Consider the following 20411-nt stretch of genomic DNA (forward strand, 5'->3'; position numbering starts at 1 on the left):
TTCTATAGCATTCTCTTCATAGTCACTCACTTATACGACGTCGTACCTCTTTACTGTGTCATAACTGATATGGCGACTTCTATACTGTATAATTATGTGATTTGCAAGGGAGTTATTTGACTGTGACTGATCAATATGACTAAAGATACCTTCCTGAGGCAATTTATCTCCCCTACTAGTGTGCCAATACCCCTGTGATTGGGTTTCCAGGTAATGAAGCCTGTCTAGGGTGCAAACAGCCACTTCCGTATGTATCACTGAAATGAATCAGGCCAAGGTTGCCATTCCGATAGATTCTAAACCAGGGGGGTTATGATATTCTATTAGGCAAAATCCTAAAGTAGGGCGCCTTTTAGGTTTAATAGTTTACTATAACCTTACTTTAATAATAATTATAAAGAAAAAAGTATAAAAAAGGCCTTTAAAATTAAAAAAAAAAAAAATTAAAAATAAATTATTATTATTATTATTATTAATATTTTCTAATTAATTATATTATTAAGACTTTTTTATAATTTAATAATAATTATATTATTTTTTAATAATAATAATTTAAGCTTTTAATATATATTTTTTTTTTTTATAAATAAAATAAAAAAATTAATATAATATTTAAAATATTTTAAAGATTTTTAAAATAAAAATATATTTTTATTTTAAATAATAATAATATTTTATAAATTTAATTTTTACTTTTTATAATTAAAATAATTAAGATTTTTATAATAATTATAATTTTTATAATTAATAAAATATATTTAATTATTAATTAAATCTTTAAAAAAAATTAAATATATATATTAAAAAAATAATTAAATTAATATAAATTTATTAAAAAAAGTAATAATTAAAAAGCTATAAAAAAAAAGAAAATATTAATATTAAATCTTTAATATAATATATTAATAATTTTAATATAATTATTTATAAAAAGAATTAATCTTTAAAAAGACTTTATATTAAATTAGAATTTAATATAAAAATCTTTTAATTTATATAAAATAAAAAAACTATTAAAATTTAAATTAATTTATTTAAATCTTTAAAAATATATTTAAAATAAAGCTTAATAATTATTTTATTAAAAAGGTTAAAGTTATTTATATAATAAATTACTTTTTTAAAAGTTTATAAAAATATTTTTAATATTTTATTAAGACCTTATATATAAATATTATTAACTTTTTAATTTAAATAGACTTTAAAGTATAATATAATAATTAAATTTTAAATACTTAAATTTAACTTCTTTAAATAATTTAAAAGCTTAATTAATATATAATATATAAAAATTAACTATTTTTAATATTTAAATATTATTATAAAAAGATTAAAAATAAAATACTATTTAAGCCTTTTATTAAGCTATAAATTATATAATTTATAAATAAATTAACTTTTTCTTTAAAAGATTAAATAACTATTTATAGGCTTTTTATAATTTAGAAAAAACTTAATTCTTTATATTATACTTTTTAAGGAAATTATAAAATAAAAATCTAATTTTATTAATTAAGCTTTAAAAAGCTTATTATTATTTATATTATTATTAAAATACCTTTAAAACTTTATATTAAGCTATTTATAAATAATACCTTAAAGACTTAAGATTTAAATTATATTAAATATTATTTATATTATTAATTTAAATATTATACTTTAATATATTTAAATAAAGAGATTATTATTATTTTAAATTTAATTTAATCTCTTTCTATAGCTATTAATATAAATATTATTAAGGTAATTAAGAGGCTTTAACCTTAAAAATAGGGATTTTATAAGGCTTTAAATATAAATTAATATCTTATTTTAAAGGCTTTAATCTACTTAAGGTCTAAGTAAAAGGCCTTATTTACTTTTTTTAATATAAAGACCTTTTAAAGCTTTCTTAATTTTTATAATTTACTTATAATAAATTAAGTATAAATTAAGCCTTTTAATTATTAATTTTAAAATATTAATAAAATTTAAATTTAATATATAGATATTATTTTATAGTTAATTAATATATATAATAGTATTAATAAGATAAGAATATTTTAAGTTTATTTTTACTTTATTAATATTAAATAGAATAATATAATATTAATACTTTTATAAATTTAAAATTATAACCCTTAAGTATTAAAATAGATTACTTTAACCTAGATATATAATATTATTAAAGATAATATTAAATTTAATATAATTATAAAGAAAATAAAGAAATTTATAAAAAATAGCTTAATATAATTTATTATTTATATTACTTTAATTAATTTAATATTTTAATTAGAAAAACTATAACTTAAGGCTATAACTTTATAAAGTATTATTAATAAGTTTAAAAAAGATAAATATAAATAAATTTATTTTAATTATTAAGACTTCTTTACTCTTAAGAATATAAAGATATTATCCTTTTTAATAAAAAAAATATATACTATTAACCTAGAAAAAAAATAAACCTTTTCTTAAGGCCTTATTTATATATTCTTTAAGAAAAAGCTAGGAATTCTTTATAATTATATTTAAAAAGCCTTAAATTAAAAATAAATTAAAAGGTCTTTAAGCTTTATAAAGGCTTTAATACTCTTTATACTTAAAAAAGATATTAAAAAGCTTTACTTTTATATTAATTATAAAGGCTTAAATAAAATAATAAAAAAAAAATAAAATACTTTTACTATTAATTATAAAAAGCCTTAAATACTTAAGAAAAATAAAGATTTTTATTAAGCTTAATTTAAAAAATATATATTATTAGCTATATATTTATAAAGGTAATAAGTAAAAAATAGCTTTTTATTATAAATATAGCTACTTTAAATATTAAGTTATACTATTTAATTTAATTAATACCCTTATAATCTTCTAGGAATATATTAATAATATACTTAAAGATATACTTAATATTTATTATATAATATATTTAAATAATATCTTAATATATAGTAATAAAATTAATAAGTACTATTAATAAGTTTATAAAATAATTAAAAAGCTAAGAGCTATAAGCCTTTATATTAATCTAGATAAATATTTCTTTAATATATAAAAAGTTAAATATTTTAGCTTTATAATTACTTAATAAAGTATTAAAATAAACTTATTTAAGATTAAAGTAATAATAAAGTAATTAGAACTTTATAATATATATAATATATAATTATTTTTAAAATTTATAAATTTCTATAAAAGATTTATTAAAAACTATAGTAAAATTATTATTTCTTTAATAAATTATATAAAAAGAAATATAATAGGCCTTATACTATTAAATTATAATACCTTTAATATATTTTTAATACTTAAAGTAGCTTTTTATAATCTTTTTATATTTTAATATTTTAATTTTAAATACCCTTTATAAATTAAACTTAATATTTTAACTTATATATTAAGTATAGTCTTTTTATAATTAAAACTAGATTATTAATATTTTATAATATACTATTTAAGAAAGCTCTTAAAGATTAAATAATATTATAATACTTTAAATATTAAGTTAATAGCTATTATAAAAGCTTTTTAAAAGTAAAAGTAGTTTTTAACCTATAGTTAATTTATTATTAAAGTTTTAATAAATTATTTTAATTATAATTACTTTACTATAAAATTAAAATTATAATTATAATAATTATAAGAAATTAATAAATTATTATTATATAATTTTATTATTAATTATTAATTAAATAAATTAAACTTTATTAATAGCCTATTTAGGAGATTAAACTATAAAAAGAAAAATAAAGTTTAAAAAAAAGCTAATTTAATAATTACTTAATTTCTTAATAAGTTTATAGAGAAAGGTTCTTAAGATTATAATAAATTAATAAATATTAAAGCTAAATTATAAAAAGGCTTAAATAAAATCTATCTTAAGACTATAATATATAAAGAAGCTTTATTATTATAATAGCTTATAGTATTCTTATAAAGATAAAGGTCTTATATATTATAAAGATTAAGTATAATAAAAAAAGTAGAAAAAAAGCTATTAAAAAAGGCTTTAAAAAAGGCTTAAAAAAAGATTTAAAAACTTAAAAGAAACTTAAAAGATTATTATCCTTAAATAAGATAATAATAAGGTTATTATAAAAACCCTAAAAACTATAAAAAGGGTTATTATTATATTAAAAGTAAATTTTTATATCTTTAAAAATCAAAAAAAAAATCTTCTTATTACTTTATAATAACTTTATAATAAGCTATTAAGAAATTATAAAGACTTATAAGAAGATTTAAAGCTATTATTATTAGCTAGGCTTAAAATAAAATATTAAGTAATATATTTAAAATTACTATTTATATTAAGTCTTAAAACCCTAGCTATATAAACCCTATAGAAAACTTAAAATATTATTATAGCTAAATTACCCCTAGGAAGAACTATTTATAAACTTTATTATAAATTTACTCTTTATAAAAAGGTTAAATAGTAAAGCTTATAATAATATTTTAATTATTATAAATTAATTTATAAAATATATTTTCTATATATTAACTTTAAAGTAATTTATAAGTAATAGTCTTATAGATTTTTTTCTATAATATATTTTTATATATTATAGTTTACTAAAGGGTATTATTATTAATTAAAGATTATTATTTATAAATAGATTTTAAAAATCTTTTTACTATTTTATTATAATTAAAAGGTAATTTAATATTATATTTTACCTTTAAATTAATAATTAAATAGAAAGATTAAATTAAACTTTAAAATAATATCTTTATACTTTTTATAATAATTAATAAATTAATTAAGCTATTTTACTTTTTATTACTTAATATATTTATAATATTAGCTATTATATTATTATTAAAGTAATATCTATAGAGTTATTATAAAGATTCTTCCTTAAAAGACTAAAAGATTAAAAGGCTTAATAAGGAAAAGTAAATATTAAAATATTTTACTAAAAAAAGAAAATATAATAATAATATACCTAGATATAATAATTACTTTATAATACTTAAGATATTTATTTTAAATATTATAATTAAAAAAAAAGATTCTTTATAAATTTAAAGAAAAAAATATAGTTTTATTATTAATAAAAAATTTAAAAATAAAAAAACTTAATAAAAAGCTTATAAAAAAATAAATAAAACTTTATTAAATCTTAAAAAAAATAAATAAAAAAACCTAGCCTATAGACTATAGCTTTTAAAAAGGTCTTTAATATATAATATATTTTATATTAATTTATTAAAACTATAAAAAGGTAATAAAATATTAATAAATTTATAAATAAAATACTTTTTTAAAGGAGATTTTATTTATAAAGTAAAAAGAATTATTTTTTATAAAGGCCTAATATATAAAAAATAATATTTAATTAAGTAAAAAGGCTATAAAGAGTTTAAAAACTCCTAGGTATTTTAATATAATTTTAAAAATAATATTCTTATATAAGATTATAAAAATAATTTATAAAGAAAAGAGATAATAATAAAGTAATATTAATTTAATTTAAATTTTACTTAAAAAGAATAAAGGTCTTAATTAATTAATTAAAAAAAGCTAATAAAAACCTATTAAGTTTATAATTTTAAAATATATAGCCTTTAAGTTAATATTAAGTATATAATAATATTATTAACTATTAACTATTTATTAACTTTATTTTTATTATTCTTTTTCTTATTAAAAGAATTACTTTTATTTTAATAAGCTTTTTATAATATAGTCTTTAGATTAATATAAAATAACTTAAAAATATTAATTTCTTTATTCTTAATAAAAGCAGGCTATTACTCTTTATTTATATTAAATTTACTAAGAGTTTACTTTAAAAAACTAAATTAAATAATATAGTTTAATAAACTATTAATATTTACTAAAGTTAATAAAATATAAATTAAAATAAAAATAAAATATTTAGCTTATTTAATATAAAGATACTTTAAGGTTATAATTATAATAATATTAATTAAAATTAAAGTAATAATAATAATAATAGCTTTATATATAGAAATAGCTTTTTTAGCCTTTTTATATAAAATCTTAATATCTTAAGAAAAATAAAAAATTAAAAAAGAAATAGTAATAAGTTTATAGTAAAATATTTATATTATTAATATTATAATTATTAATAAATATATTTTCTTTAAGTTTCTTTTTAATATAATTAATAAAAAGAATAAGAAATTTTAATATTTTATAAGAATTTTATTATAAATTAATTATAACTTTATAATAAAAATTTTAAATTTTTATTTAAATATAAAGCTTATTTAAAACTTAATAATATTTATATTTATTAAAATTAATTAAAATAAAAATTAAAAATATTTTAAGTAATTTATAATAAAGTTATTTACTTTTTATAAAAAGAATATATTTAATTAAATAAAAAAAATTAAATTTAGCTTTTTAAAGAATAAATATTTATTAAGGTCTTAATTTATAGTATACTTTAAGTAATATATATATATATAAATATAAAAAAGCCTATATAAATTAGTAATAAATAAAATAAAGAAATTTTAAAAATTAAAAAAAATAATTAAAAGAAGAAAATATTTATATTATAAAATAATATAAAAATAAAATAAAAATAAATTAAATTAAAAAAAAATATATACTATTAATAAGTTAATAAGAATATAATAAGGAAATTATAATTAAATATAAATATAAAAAAGTAATTATAAAGATATATATAATTAAATAAGTAAAAATTAAAAAAAAAAAAATAAATAAATAAATAAAATATAATTATTTATCTTTAATTAAATAGCCTATACTTTTATAAATTATATTAATTTCTTTATTTAAAAAGCCTTTTTATATTAAAAAAGAAATTATTATAAAATATATATAAAAAAGCTAATAATTTTAATTAAATTATAAATAAATTATAATAAATTAATAATTATAAAACTTAATTTTATAAAAAAGAATAATTTATAATATTTTATTAAATAAAATCTTAAAGTAAAATATTTTTTAAATTTAATAATTTATTATAATCTTATTTTAATAATAATTATAAAAAAAAAAATATAAAAAAGGCCTTTAAGATTAAAAAAAAAAAGAGATTAAAAATAAATTATTATTATTATTATTAATACCTTCTAATTAACTATATTATTAAGACTTCTCTACAATCTAATAGCAACTGTATTACTTCTTCTAATAGTAGCAGTTTAGGCCCCTGACAGGGGTTCAGCCAGCCACTGAACAATGCACATCGACAGAGTACAGAGTATAGCCACCCAGCCTATATAACAACTGTACAGCCCACTGTGATTTCAACAAGCCTTCCAGTTCATACACTACCAGACACTTCAGAACAATGTCTACAAAAGCTCCATCATCCACTGAACAGCCCCATACCGGTTCAGACAAGCCCATTGTCAAGCCCGCGGATGCAGAGCTATGGCACGCCTATCTGCGCGCAATATCTGATTACTTTCCATTTTCCGAGAAGCACGATGGCTATCGTATCTACACGGCTCCTTTGACCAGTTTTGGTGTCACCATTGGCAGGTCGGTTGATCCGGCTATCATCAACAACGACCTCTTCCGTCTCGGCGATCTGCTGTTGCCACCAGACAGCCCAGTCTTTCTCCCTAGACTTAGCTATTCCCAACGCCTTCACCGATATCTGCAATGTGCAGTAGTGGTAAGAAGATTCGATAGATACTATTTCTGGTCCTTGCTGATATTAGATTAGCCGCCAGGCCGACATGACCAAGGTAGCCTCACTAGGCTCGTAGAGGCTAAGGAGCATCTTAAGCAGTCAACCGAAGATTTCATCAAATGTCGTGCTCAAGCCTGGCAGGCATTCAGTTCTGATCCGTTGCATGCTGCAAAAGGGTCCACAGAATTCGACTTCGAAGACTGGATCAAAATGTTCTACCCTTCATACCATATAGCTGCACTATGCAAGGATGCAGCATCTCAGGCCGCATATGAAGCGCAATTGTATCACTACGGCCCCCAGACTGCATCAATATGGAACGACAAAATGCAATTGGATCATGCCTTTCAAGGCAGTGTCTTGAACAAGCCGTAAGTAATTTCAATTCTGAAAACCCTTTTTCACACAGCACTGACCAGACTTAGGTACAACATGCCAACGTCCACTGCTCAAGTAGCTCACGAGGCAGTGGTTGATTCAGCAACTAGATCTGCTCTTCCATTAGAGGTCACGTATCGGCCGAGGTACAATATTGACTCCAAATTTATGGAAACTGCGATGGGTTGGGTCGCAAATGCTGACAACCCCAACAACAAGGGCGTGGAAATCAAGTTCCGATCAAACTTTTACCAGAAGCCGACGGAACCTCCACGCTGGACTGACCTCGGTTTCAAGAAAGTTGCACTTGAGAAACAGAGCGAGGTTGTTCCACGAATGCCACTTTTCACGGCTGAAACACAGGAAAAGCCTACACCAAAAACAACAACAACATACAGAGTGGGCTTGGGCGCTGATGATGCACGTGTGAAAGTGACAATCAAAGCTTCGGATGCTGCTGTTTTCCCCATCGATCCTGATTCATCATGGTAAGTACTATAAGAAACCACTTTTGATTTGGATATCTACTTACACGCACAGGGATATCCCAGATATAACTACAAGATACCCAAAACTGCGAGCCGATGCACCAAAAGACCTTTTCGATCCGCTTGTTCTAGTCACTCACGTGTTTCTGGGGTACCAGGTCTCAATCGTCATGGAGTTGGATGAGTCGAGCTTCAACGAAATTGACGAAGGGCTTTCCAAGTGCGAAGATTACGGAGGGTCAGCCAGTTTATTTGGGTTGAGCTTGGGACCGCAGCCCACTGACTCGGTCGTTGGATTCGAACAAGTCCATAGGGATGCCAAAACAAAAACAATAACGGTCCCTCCAAGGGATAACTCGCAGCTGACACTTATTGGACTTATGGGGATGCAGCTTGGTGCTCCGAAGCCCGAGTCATCTTCAAAGTAAGCCCATACGAGGAGCTGAGCCTTGTCTTTCCTAATTGTAGCAAGATCTTTCACGTTTTGAACCAAAAATAAAAAAAGGCATTATTTATCAAGCGAATGACAATAAATGAGTAAATCCTAGATATCTAACTCCATCCGGCAGATCTATAAAAGCCCCTTCGCGTGTCGTCTTCTATGCCTACTCAAGAACGCCATCGCAGTTGAGTTATTAATATACAAATTCATCTTTGCCAACCCACCACAATAAGCAAGATTATTACCAGGACAGCTTATGTTACAATCCGTCATAGTAACATTCTTGCCCTGCCCGATAAGTCCTTGCCAGTTGACCGTGTTACCGCAATAGCAATCGCGACCGTTCTCAATACCAGCGTATTTATAGTTCCCGCACTTGTCAAGACACGTGTCGACAGTCATAGATCTGGAGTCTGTAAGGACGAGATCAGAAAGCAGACGACCTATGAGTGGCTCAGAGGCACAGGAGTAACTTTGGAAGCTCTTGTTTCCTGTCGTAGGCTTGCCAGCTTTGTAAAGTTGTAGTCTTTGTGTCCCACCGCAGTACTGAGTCTTGTCACCTGCACAAGTTGCGGAGCAGTCTTTTTGGTTGAGGGCCTGATAACTTCCGAGATTGAGGAAGTTACCACAGTAGCAATCGCGGCCGTTTTCGGCGCCAAAGTAGGTGTAACCTGTACAGAAGGCGGCGCAAGCGTCTAGGTCCATGTCATTGCTGGATGTGGTCTTGGAGCTGAGAGCGCGAATGAGGAACAGAGGTTCTGCCCAGCAACCTTGGAATGACCATGTACCGATTGTGTCAGAAATGGAGGGGCCTGTAGCGGCAGGTTTTGCGGAAGACGTGGTTGAGCTAGTGGTACTTGTTGATGTGGCGCGTGAAGTTGTGGATGTCGTCGATGAGGTCGAGGATGAAGACGTGGTGGATGTCGCGCGAGACGTGCCAGCTAGTGTCGAAGCAGACGAAGCAACGGATGGAACAGCGACCTGAGAGGCTACTGAAGGGGCGACCAATGAAGTACCGACAGAAGAAGCAATTGACGATCCTCCAATTTGGGTACTTGTAGAGGGTACACTCAATGATGTGCCACCAGATGAGGGAACTGACACGCCTCCAATTGAGCTTGGAGCCGCAACTTGAGATGTGCCAGCAGACATAACACTCGACAGGCCTGCAACCTGAGTCACTGGAGCAATCAGGGACGTGCTACCAGATGAAGTTCGACTAGTGACGGATGACGTTGTGCTAGATGAGACGACGCTCGAGGGGCCTGCACTAGAAGGAGTCGCAACAGACGTAGTAGAGCTTGTAGTGGAAGTTGTAGAGCGGCTGCTGACGGAAGAAACCGTGGAAAAGGTTGTCCATGTCGAAGAAGTACTTGAGCTAGATGTGGATGTACTAGAAGTAGTTGTCGATGTCGTAGTTGTGCTGGTGCTTGACGTTGTTGAGGTAGTGCTTGAGCTACCAGAGGTAGAAGTGCTGGTCAAGCTGCTACTCGTCGTTGAGGTAGATGTCTTTGTAGTACTTCCAGATGTAGAGGTCGAAACACCATTCCCACCTCCAGCGACATTGCCAGTCAAACTACTTGTGGTGCTTGTCAACGAAGAAGTTGAAGTAGAACTTGTGGTAGTACTGCTCGTGGTGGCGCCACTATTTAAGGTAATACTTGAAGTAGTGCTACTGGTCGTTGAAGAGCTACTAGACGTGGAACTCATGCTTGCGGAGCTAGAAGTGCTTGAAGTTGATGTAGAAGAAGTCGTAGTAGAACTGAAGGCCGAAGTGGAGCTAGAGGTTGACGTTGATAACGAAGTAGATGAAGACGTCAAACTGCTACTGGACGTAGAGCCTGTACTTGATGCACTGGAGCTACTAGAGGTAGAAGTGCTGGACGTCAAAGTCCAAGTCGAGGTTGACGAAGTACTACTGCTCGAGGAAGAGGTAGACGACGACGTCGGTAGTGAAGCACTGTAAGCTGCATTAAGCTGATACACGTTGAGACGGTTGGGACCACCACAATACTCGCTCGAGTTGCCTAAACTTATTAGTCAAATTACCTAAGACTCAAAGGAAGGATACGAACCATTGCAAAGCATACTACAGTCCGCGATGGGAGCAGGCACTGACCCATCTGTGAAACTATTACCACAGTAGCACTACTCAGCGTTAGCATTGTCATTGAACTTCTTTCACTGGAGATACTTACCTCTCCTCCATACTCTACTCCAGCATAGACAAAGTTGCCACTGCTGCAGGCATCAACACATTCTGCTACAGTAGGTGAGTCTACACCTCTTCCATTTGGGAGCGCTCTGCCAGAAGTCGCCTCGGTGTAACATCCAATACTGGTGTATCCGTCAACACCAGGATTAACAGATGGCCCCTGCGGGGTGCTTGAGCCACCATTACCACTACTATCGCCGCTACTAGATGAACCACCGGACAAGCTTCCATGCCATTGAAGTGTGTCGGCAAAGAGACTGATGTAGGCACCGCTTCCATCGATACCATTACCACCACAGTACTGGTTCAGGCTCCCCGCGCAGTCAAAGTTGCAGTTCGCGTCGTCGACCTTTTGGTTTGGAATCTTATTACCAGCCCAGCACTCGCTACGGTATTGTGTGCCACAAAAGGTCAGACCTTCTTCACCACAGGTGTTGATACACATCTCGTTTGTGTTGGAGCTGTTGGCGTAAAGAAGGTTGGACAACTGGCGACCTGGGTTGTTCTCCTTGAAGCAACCCACGTACTGGTACTGGCCTTGACCGCTGGGTAAAAGGGGAGCGGCCTGCTCAGCGACGGCGTTGCAGAAGAATTGAACTGCGCGCTTCTCGAAACTCCACGTCGGATCATTGGTGTTGATTGTCCATTGCGCAGTGCCATTGTAAGATGGGACGTTCCACTGGCTCTTGGGAACATTGCAGGTAAGAGTCGCGGTTTGACTCTGACCAGGTGCAATCAGGGTACCCTCGGCGAGATCAATCTGGTTGGCTGACCGGACGATGCCAGGGACACCGAAGGGAGGCTTTGAGACGGTAAGACCGAGTTTAACACCGCCAGCAGAAGCAGTGTTGCTGATGCGGAAGCGCAGTGACTTGGAAGTATTCTCTGTGACGTTGCCAAAGGTGAAGGGAGTGTTAGAATCGTACTTGGCCCAGCCGGTTCCATCTGGTGTCTGGAACTCGAGAAGAGCTGTGGGAGGATCACCTGCTGTTGCTGACAACGAGACTGTCGCATTGCCACCAGTAGTGACGAACTTGACCCAAGCGGTGAAATTTCCAGACATGGCGGTGTTGGGGAGGACAGTAATAGCACTATCGCTGCCCCCATTAACAGAGTTGGGAATACCCGAGAGTGTGAAAATGCCGACCGTGAGATTACCTGTGCCTGTCCAAGTGGTGAACGGACCAGACGAAGAAGTATTTGTGTACAGAACCGAAGTGACCGTGAGGTTCTGTGTACCGTCGTTTCCAATCAAAATGCTCTGCGTAGTAGCTTGAGAACCACTGACGAGACCTGTAAAGACAACGGACTTTGGACTGACATCCAGCAAAGCATTGGAGCTCGTGCCAACACCTGTGAGTCGGATTTTCGTAGACTTGCTGTATGACGCATCTGAGACGCCCGAAGTCACGATGTTGACGATTCCGCCCAAGCGACCAACACTCTGGGGCGAAAACTGAGCTGAGAATTGAAGCTGATCGCCTGCCGACATGGACAGAGGTAGACTGGGTGTCTTGGTGATGTTGTAGTTTGTCGCGTCGGCAAGACTGATGCCCGTCACAGACAGATCAAACAACGCAGTGCAGTTGATAGTCTGAGGAGTTGTAGCGTTCTGAACGCTGTCAGTGCCAAAGTCAACTGAAGCAGTGCAGTTCAGAGGGTACTTGTTGGTCGAGCCAAGACCGTAGAAGTAGCCAACGGTGGTGCCGATGTAGGCCATGCCATCTCCAAACACAGGTCTGCTGAACTTTGTGATGCCAACGATTGTAAAGTTTCTAATGACATTGAGATACCCGTTCTGAGGAACAGCATCATAGATCTTGAAGTTGGTGTTTTGGACATCGGATACCCAGAGAAGACCTGTGCCTTCTTGTCCGTTGAGCGACGTGGTAGTTCCGTGGCTGACACCCAGGATGTAAGCGTTGTTGGTGGGACTGTCGGCAACTTTTGTGAAATAAGGAACGCCATTGAGACAAGAGAACTTGAAGACGTGGGTCGGGTATTGGATGACTAGACATGTTAGCTTGACTTGTTGGGGAGAAGTGGGATGAAGGTACCATTGATGTAGATGTATCCACCTTCGAGAGGATAAACGCCAGCACCTGCGTAAACAGAATTCTCATTCTGAAAGGTCTGAATGACTCGATCTTTGTTGTTGGGTCCGTTGCGATACCCGCCGAGATCATCAAGATTGAGCCAGTACGTCTTTCCAGACTTTCCAGTCACGATACCCATTCTCTTGATGTTGCCACAAGAGAATTGACTAGGCAGAAGTTCCAGAGGACTGGTTCCAAGGTCTTTGTCCGCGCCATCGAGTTCTTGTTTCTCAAACGGCATGAAAAAGTCGACTACCGAGAGAGTACCGTCGGAGTTGATGGACATGTGAACAGCAGCTTGCTCCATCGCAGTAGGGGGACTGAACCCATTGACGGGAATAGTAGACAGCTGCGAAGCGTATCCGTTTCCAGTAGCAAAGTACATGGATCCCGCGTTATCAGAAGCAAGACCACCTCCGGATTGCCAGATACCAGCTCCGGAGATGTTGTTGCTGACACCCATGCCTTCTGAAGCCCAGCGCTCGACAATCTTGCCGCTAGTCTTGTCCCAGCCCATGATCCAGCCGGTAAAGTTATACTGCACGCAATGCGACGCGAATCCAGCGTAAACGAATTGGCCAGTATGCAGGAGACCTGGGCGCTGGTGGTGAATACCGCCGGTAAACATACGGTCGGGATTATTGCGCGCGATGGTGCCCTCGAGATCAACAGGGAAGTTGGGCTGCTCGGAAAGATCGTTCACGTTTATGGCGTGGATCTTGTAACGTCCAGCTGGTCTTCCCTGCGGTGTTGGACCGTAGGTTTGGTTGACGTAGGTCTTGGAGGTGATGTACCAAGTGTCCGTGTCGGGGTCAATAACACCGGTCGCAGTGACGCCGACGGTCGGGTTGACATCCACGCAGCCATCGAGATCAGCTGTAAGGAAGGGAATGCCGATATTTCGTGAAGCGATAATAACTCCAGTTTTGGCATCGAGTTTGTAAATGTTGTTTTGCGTGGTTGCAAGGTAGACGAATTGTTTGGTGTCGTTTGAAGGAGTGTAAACGAGTGGTTGAGAAAAGATTTGCTCGGCGGCGTTGATGTAGCGGCCAGGTAGTGCTGTTTTGAAGACGATATCGAATTGAGGGCTACCTACAATGGCAGGGTCCATGTTATGGTTACTTTTTGCAGTCAGTACTAAAATGATATTAATATTCTTTATTTTGTACTTACGTTTGGTAGCCTGTTCTCGAGTTGTCACCTCCCCATGTAATGGTATCTGTGGAAGCCAGACCAACCACTTGGCCAACCAGGGCCGAGAGAATGAGTGTGGGCAACTTCATTGTGACGAAGTGCATGGGAAATAAAATGAATGAATGGATAAAATGAATGGTTAACACGTCAAGATCGCTCCCTAGGGATACGACGCAGCAGGAAGGACGAGTCTATATACCCTCAAAGCCGAGAACCAACAACAGCCACCACGATGACCCTCCAGTCCAGATTTTCATCGCCCGTTGTAAACTTTTCACTATTGCCTTGAATATTGAAGTTCCTGCTCGTTAGGCCAGTGGAAGGAGACGCCGACGCGCCGTTAAGCTTTCGGTTATATCGGCCAGGAATGGGTTGATAGCATTCCAACGTACTGGCTGTGCCTCGCAGCCTTGAGCCATCGTTCTGGAAAGAAATGGACCCTTGAAAACACAGCTAACTTTAGAGGCATTGGTGGAAAAGAGGCTGTAAGTGATGCCATTTGCGGCGACGAGTTTGGGACTAGTGGCAATGGAATGAGACAATGGCTTTGTTCCTGGCGATCAGGTGGAGAAGAACGCTTGTCCTGATCCGATGAATTGTTCCTGGAGGACCCTAAAGTTTGCCATTGTCTGGAATGTAAATGAGTTTTAGTGCTTGGCTTTGCCGACTCTCAAGATACCTCTGTTGATGAATTGGCAACCTGCAGATCAATTTCACTGCTGTTTCAACATGCTCCCACACTGACGGATACTAACTTCCATGCCGTATGTCAATTTCACCTATCAATGGCTGTTCTTTAAATAGCAATTCAGGCGTCAATTTCCTACCGGTAGAAGCAATATCGGATGATTGGCTTGAGCTAGACTTTATTTGTTCTGAGTGAAGGTCCGGAACGCATTGTTTTGTTAGCAAGTTTACGTGGAGACTGACATGGACATCATACGCCAAAGAGCCCTACCTTTCTGTTTCGTTAACATCAGTTACCTCACAGCTTCACTGCAACGTTTACCGCATAAAAGACCTGATCTCATTCACATTCGGACATTGCATATCAACAAATATGACGATTTTATCTAAAATAAAGAAAGTCCATAAATACTCATTCGATAATGATACGTAGCTTGACAAACCCAAACAAGATAAGCAACATCTATGCTACCTGAAGAAGGCCCAGAGGAATTACCAGCAGAGCGGCGCCTAGCGCGCTTGGAACAAAGGCATTCTGTAGGTCTGTCTTGCTAATGAAAACCAACCATAAAACCACAAAAGCTGCACATAAAACAACGCACAACAACAACCATACAATAAATCTCCGCTGCGAAAACCCCATCTTGGCATGTAAGCCCCAACCGGGCTCTGATATCCTCCTAGAGAATGGGGGAGGGTTCGTCTTTTTGGGGAGCATGCCAATGATGGTTCTTTCTCCTCTTCCCTTCTTCGGATCTCGAAGCCCGAAAACCATCTGTAATCCAATTGCCCTCATGTGAAAGTCGTGTGGCGAAGGAACAGAATGATTGTAGAATGGAGTAGTAGGAGGAGGAAGTTCTTTCTGTATAGGATTAACTTGGTCTTTATTTTCCCATATAACAAGGAACTAAAGACGTCAGTACAACCTTGCATAGTGGCGCTTCTCTTACCTGAACAAAGTCAATCGCGGTACATCGCTTCCATGAAAATAGGCGACGGATCCAACCTGCTGTACTACCGATTGCCGTATTTACCTGGCCGAACAATGCTTCATCATCGAGTAAGTTCTCGGCGTTTTGTATGGGGGAGAGATATATCTCAGTAGGTTCTGTGAAGTTCCTTTCAATACACCAGTAGATGTCCTTTGTGTCGACAGAAGGCTGTCGCCCCGGAGAAGCATTGGTCACGGTGGCATTGGTGCCGAGAGAGGACTGAGATGGTTGAACGATATTGCCTAATTGATTCGTGTTCCCGAGCGGACTGGCAGTCTTTTGTGACTTCTGACCTTGATGCGCCAAAGGAAGAAGTGGAACGTTGTTTGTGGTGACAGGGAAGCATGTCGCTCTGTAACGATCATGCTGATCCTGAGAGAGACCCAAGAAAAGTTCGACTCCGTTCCACTGCAGAACGTCAACAATAAGCCCAGCTGAGGTTCTCAAACTTACATTCCAGGTTGCCAAAAAGCCACCGGCATCAAGCTTAGGCTGTGGCCGACCCAATGGTGCCCAATCGATTGGCCGGCCAGTCCATCTCTCAATATTGAGTTTCCACTTGTCGGAACGGGAGTATGGTAAACGGTCTGCTGGGACAAACCGAACCACCCTGACGCCATCATTGTAGCCAATATTCGGAAAGTTATTCTGTCAATGTTAGATGAGATAGACAGGCGAGAATAACATACTTGTGCCAAATTGTCACAAACGCTCTTTATTGTAGGTCTCAAGGCCGACTTGGATAGCATCTCGCTGATTGTAGCCTGTAGCATCCTGGCTCGAGTATCCTTACAGGCCATTCTTTCCAGAAACTCAAGGACCTGAGGCTTGATCTGCTCACCGTCATCGAAGCGTGTATCGTTAAATACGTCGGAAGATATTTTGTCTTCTGTTGTGGTTATGTGGTCACGGAATTCATTTACACCCGTGGAACCTCCACAGACTAGGTAGGCGAGCATTTCAGTAAACACACACCCCAATTTCCAGATATCATTCGACATTAGATCTGAAGCAGAAGGAATACTGATCTTTTCATTGGACTGAGCCATTTCAGTCATAGGAGATGCTTTTCGAACTTCAGGAGAGTCATAGAGCCAAGCTGACTGACGTGCTCGACTACCTTGCTCCCAGGTCCTGGCTCTAGATAGGTCAACTGATAGGCCAAAGTCAGTAAGTTTCAAGATTAGATCTTTTCTCGATGGATCTTCGTATATCAAAATATTGGATGGTTTGATATCGCGATGGGCCATATGGGCAGAATCATGGAGATGAGCAACAGCGCTTGAAAGTCCAGGGAACTGCCCCCACAGAGACTGAATATTTCGACTTCTGAGAGGCAGGGGGACAAAGAAGTCTCGAAAGAGGCGCTTCAGGTTAGAAAGCGCAAGTGGAAACACAAAATTAAAGTACTGAATCCCGTTGGTCTCCGATCGGAAGACAGAAAGGGTTTCAATCAAGTGAGGATGATCCAATGTTGTGAGGCGCTTCAAGGATTCGTATTCAGTCCAGAATTGCTCAGCACTTGTGGATTCATGAAGTCGTTTGACCGCACACTATAGCGTCAGATACGGCAACCTCAGCGTTTCGGTTAACATACCTTTCTGACAACATCTTTTGATTTCGCAAGAGGCCCATTTAGCGACAGACGAGTCTCCACGCCAAATACGTTGGACGTCTCGCCGCTTTCTATCGGAATTGCATACAAGCCTCGTAGATTTTGTCCGTCATTAGATGCGGTGTTCTGAATAACAACATGGGTAGGGCTCAAAACCGCATGCAACTTCGATTCTATTGGGGGGACAATTTGTGTTTCTGAGTCAAATAATGGAATTTGGCTGATATCAGGAGCGTTGCGATCTTCAGCTGCGGTTACTGATAGCGGTTGGCTCGAGGACGAACCGGATTTTAATGGTCGTTTTCCGGAACCTGCTGTATGTCCTCCTTTACCACTAGTGGACCCGTCGGTAAAGACTCTGATAGACTCATTTTCTTCGTAATAGTGACGGTATCTCCCTGTTCTGGAGAGTTCATATAATTCATCCTGAGATGGCCTTCGGGGAGCCCTAATCACGAGCGTACCGTTTATCATCTGAAAAGCAATCAGTTCGAATGGCGGAACCTAGGTTTTTGGAACGACATACCGACAACTCGAAGTAGCCTCCGTAGATTTGATCTAGAAGCTCGCGCAATTTACGAATGTGTGGATAGTTATCACGTATCTCAAATACTACCCAATCTTTCTTATCCATTGTTGAAGAATCTTGCTTAGAAGCTGATGTACAGAAACCAAAATGAAGAAAATCAGATCTCTATGAAATAAAGGGTTCGGCTGTAGGGCTAGTCGCTTGTTGAGGGGTATTTCATGGTCGAGACACATTGCATATATGAAGACTTATGTAGGCTACGACATGAATGAGCTTCTTGATTTACTCTGAACGAACATTGGTGGGAGTCGTACGTTTGCTGACATCTGTGGCGTTCAACAACCCAACCAGCGATTTGCTCTCTTTGACACGTCACCAGAAGTATGCAATTAGATACATCAATCACATCAGTCACCTGTCAAATTTGATTAATTGAGGCATGACCTTGCGAAATTGTGCTGAAATAGGGGTTTGCATAGCGTTCTCCTGCTTGCCATGTCTTGCATTCGATATGTACCATAAGATGACAATAACTATACCAGAAGATTTTCCTTGGGTCTGAGAGAGATCAAACCCAACTCAAGGTTCCCAGGCTATAGACGAAAGCCTTGTTCACTACACAGTACATACGTACGTGCGTACAGTCTCTATCATGGGCGGAATCGGTAGAAACTGAACTAGAGTTGTGTAGTCTGACCACCTCATTACCCTGGAATAGAAGGCACACTTCTGTTTTCACTGCAGTTTTAACCCCACACGAGACCATCCGATCTTCCTTTCATACGTTCCCCTGTAGCTCATTTTGACCAATAGTTGATCCGAAAACCGGTTTAGCTGAGCGCTGTACAGGGATTATCGGTGCAGGCATTGGTTCGCGTACCAGAAAATTCACCCACTTATGCGGCTCAAGAAAGCTCACTACGATTTTAACCCCTCCCCAGACCTGGTTCATTCTTCATTACGTGGTCAGTAAAGAATCCGAGTACTGAAGAATACGAGGACGCTATTTTAATCGCAAGAATGCAAGATTTCATGTTTATCTTTATCATCACTGTGCCTTGGATGGCTTTGTGTTTGGGGGCTAGTTTCTTAGTTGCCGATATAATTCTCTAGACAATGATAGATAACGAGTTTTGATAACGGAAAAAAATAGCTCTTCATTGGGTACCACTGATGCACTATACGAGATGTTGTACTCAGATACAAAGTTGTCGACGTTAAGACAAGTAATGGAGAAATAAGCTAATCGAGATGCCCGCAATCAGGTTTCTTGATCACCGGGTCCTTGGAGCCATCGAGATCAAGATAAGGACATTCTTTCGGCTCAGCATAAAATGTCCCACCATACTCTTTGATCTTTTGCCAGCGCTCCTCCATTGTAAAGGCATTTTCAATTCTTCCTAGTCCGCGAAGGGTTGCGTTTAATTTTGTTGCCTGCAAAGCCCACACACCTCCATCGGTAGGCCAGCCAATATATACCTTCGGTGTCTCTATGCCATACGCTCCGTCTGCAATTCTATCACAGATATTGCGATAGTACTTGGCACGTAACTGACGTAGCGTAGCGCACCAAGCCTCTTCCTCATCGACGTTCTCTGATCTATTGGTGGGATTGTAGCGATCGAGACCGAGGAAGTCGAGTTCTGCTAGCGAACATTTGATCTTGTAATAACCGCCTTTCGCGGGCCATCCTGTTACTATGGCGCCATGAGTGCCAACGAATTGAGACCGAGGGAAGTAGGTGGTTCCAAAGTCGTTTACATATGTGTCAGCACAGTAGCCATCACGGGCATCATATAGCGCGTGCTCCTCTAGCTCTCGCTCTGACTCGAAATTGGGAGTGGAAAATTCTAGTTCTGGTCCATAGGAGTCGTAAATGAAAACCAGAAAGAGAAGAGTGAGTAAAATGAAGAAGGTTCTTTGTATGGACATTGAGGGCGAGTTCGAAAAGAAGGTAAGAGGTTGAGATGGGAAAGAGACAGAGTGAGTTGGTGCCTGCCTATACTAAGCGGGGTTGACCAGGTATTTACAATGGGAAAGAGCATATGACTCGGTCCGTTGGTCATTACAGGTTTCTAATCTTCATGTCATGTCAATGCATTGAATAATTCAACCAACTGCATTCACTAACAACCAAC

General features: G+C 35.2%; 4 protein-coding genes across 4 annotated transcripts; 1 reads left to right on the forward strand and 3 right to left on the reverse strand.

Moving 5' to 3' along the window:
* Nucleotides 1-7289: 7289 nt before the first annotated feature.
* FPOAC1_003568 (uncharacterized protein) lies at nucleotides 7290-8931 on the forward strand (the record flags this gene model as incomplete). Its single annotated transcript, XM_044848128.1, has 4 exons — nucleotides 7290-7619; nucleotides 7671-8008; nucleotides 8063-8503; nucleotides 8556-8931. The coding sequence occupies 4 exons, from the start codon at nucleotides 7290-7292 to the stop codon at nucleotides 8929-8931; spliced, it is 1485 nt and encodes a 494-aa protein (XP_044714044.1).
* Nucleotides 8932-9055: 124 nt separating this feature from the next.
* FPOAC1_003569 (uncharacterized protein) lies at nucleotides 9056-14539 on the reverse strand (the record flags this gene model as incomplete). The annotated part of the gene is made up of 6 exons (XM_044848129.1): nucleotides 9056-9108; nucleotides 9170-10972; nucleotides 11021-11093; nucleotides 11144-13170; nucleotides 13218-14377; nucleotides 14430-14539. 6 exons carry the CDS (start codon nucleotides 14537-14539, stop codon nucleotides 9056-9058), a joined length of 5226 nt encoding a protein of 1741 aa, XP_044714045.1.
* Nucleotides 14540-15600: 1061 nt separating this feature from the next.
* On the reverse strand, nucleotides 15601-18378 carry FPOAC1_003570 (uncharacterized protein; the record flags this gene model as incomplete). Its single annotated transcript, XM_044848130.1, has 6 exons — nucleotides 15601-16044; nucleotides 16088-16537; nucleotides 16583-16777; nucleotides 16819-17682; nucleotides 17727-18218; nucleotides 18271-18378. 6 exons carry the CDS (start codon nucleotides 18376-18378, stop codon nucleotides 15601-15603), a joined length of 2553 nt encoding a protein of 850 aa, XP_044714046.1.
* Nucleotides 18379-19515: 1137 nt separating this feature from the next.
* FPOAC1_003571 (uncharacterized protein) lies at nucleotides 19516-20205 on the reverse strand (the record flags this gene model as incomplete). Its single annotated transcript, XM_044848131.1, has 1 exon — nucleotides 19516-20205. One exon carries the CDS (start codon nucleotides 20203-20205, stop codon nucleotides 19516-19518), a length of 690 nt encoding a protein of 229 aa, XP_044714047.1.
* Nucleotides 20206-20411: the final 206 nt, after the last annotated feature.

The sequence above is a fragment of the Fusarium poae genome, chromosome 1, assembly GCF_019609905.1.
Source record: "Fusarium poae strain DAOMC 252244 chromosome 1, whole genome shotgun sequence".
NCBI lineage: Eukaryota > Fungi > Ascomycota > Sordariomycetes > Hypocreales > Nectriaceae > Fusarium > Fusarium poae.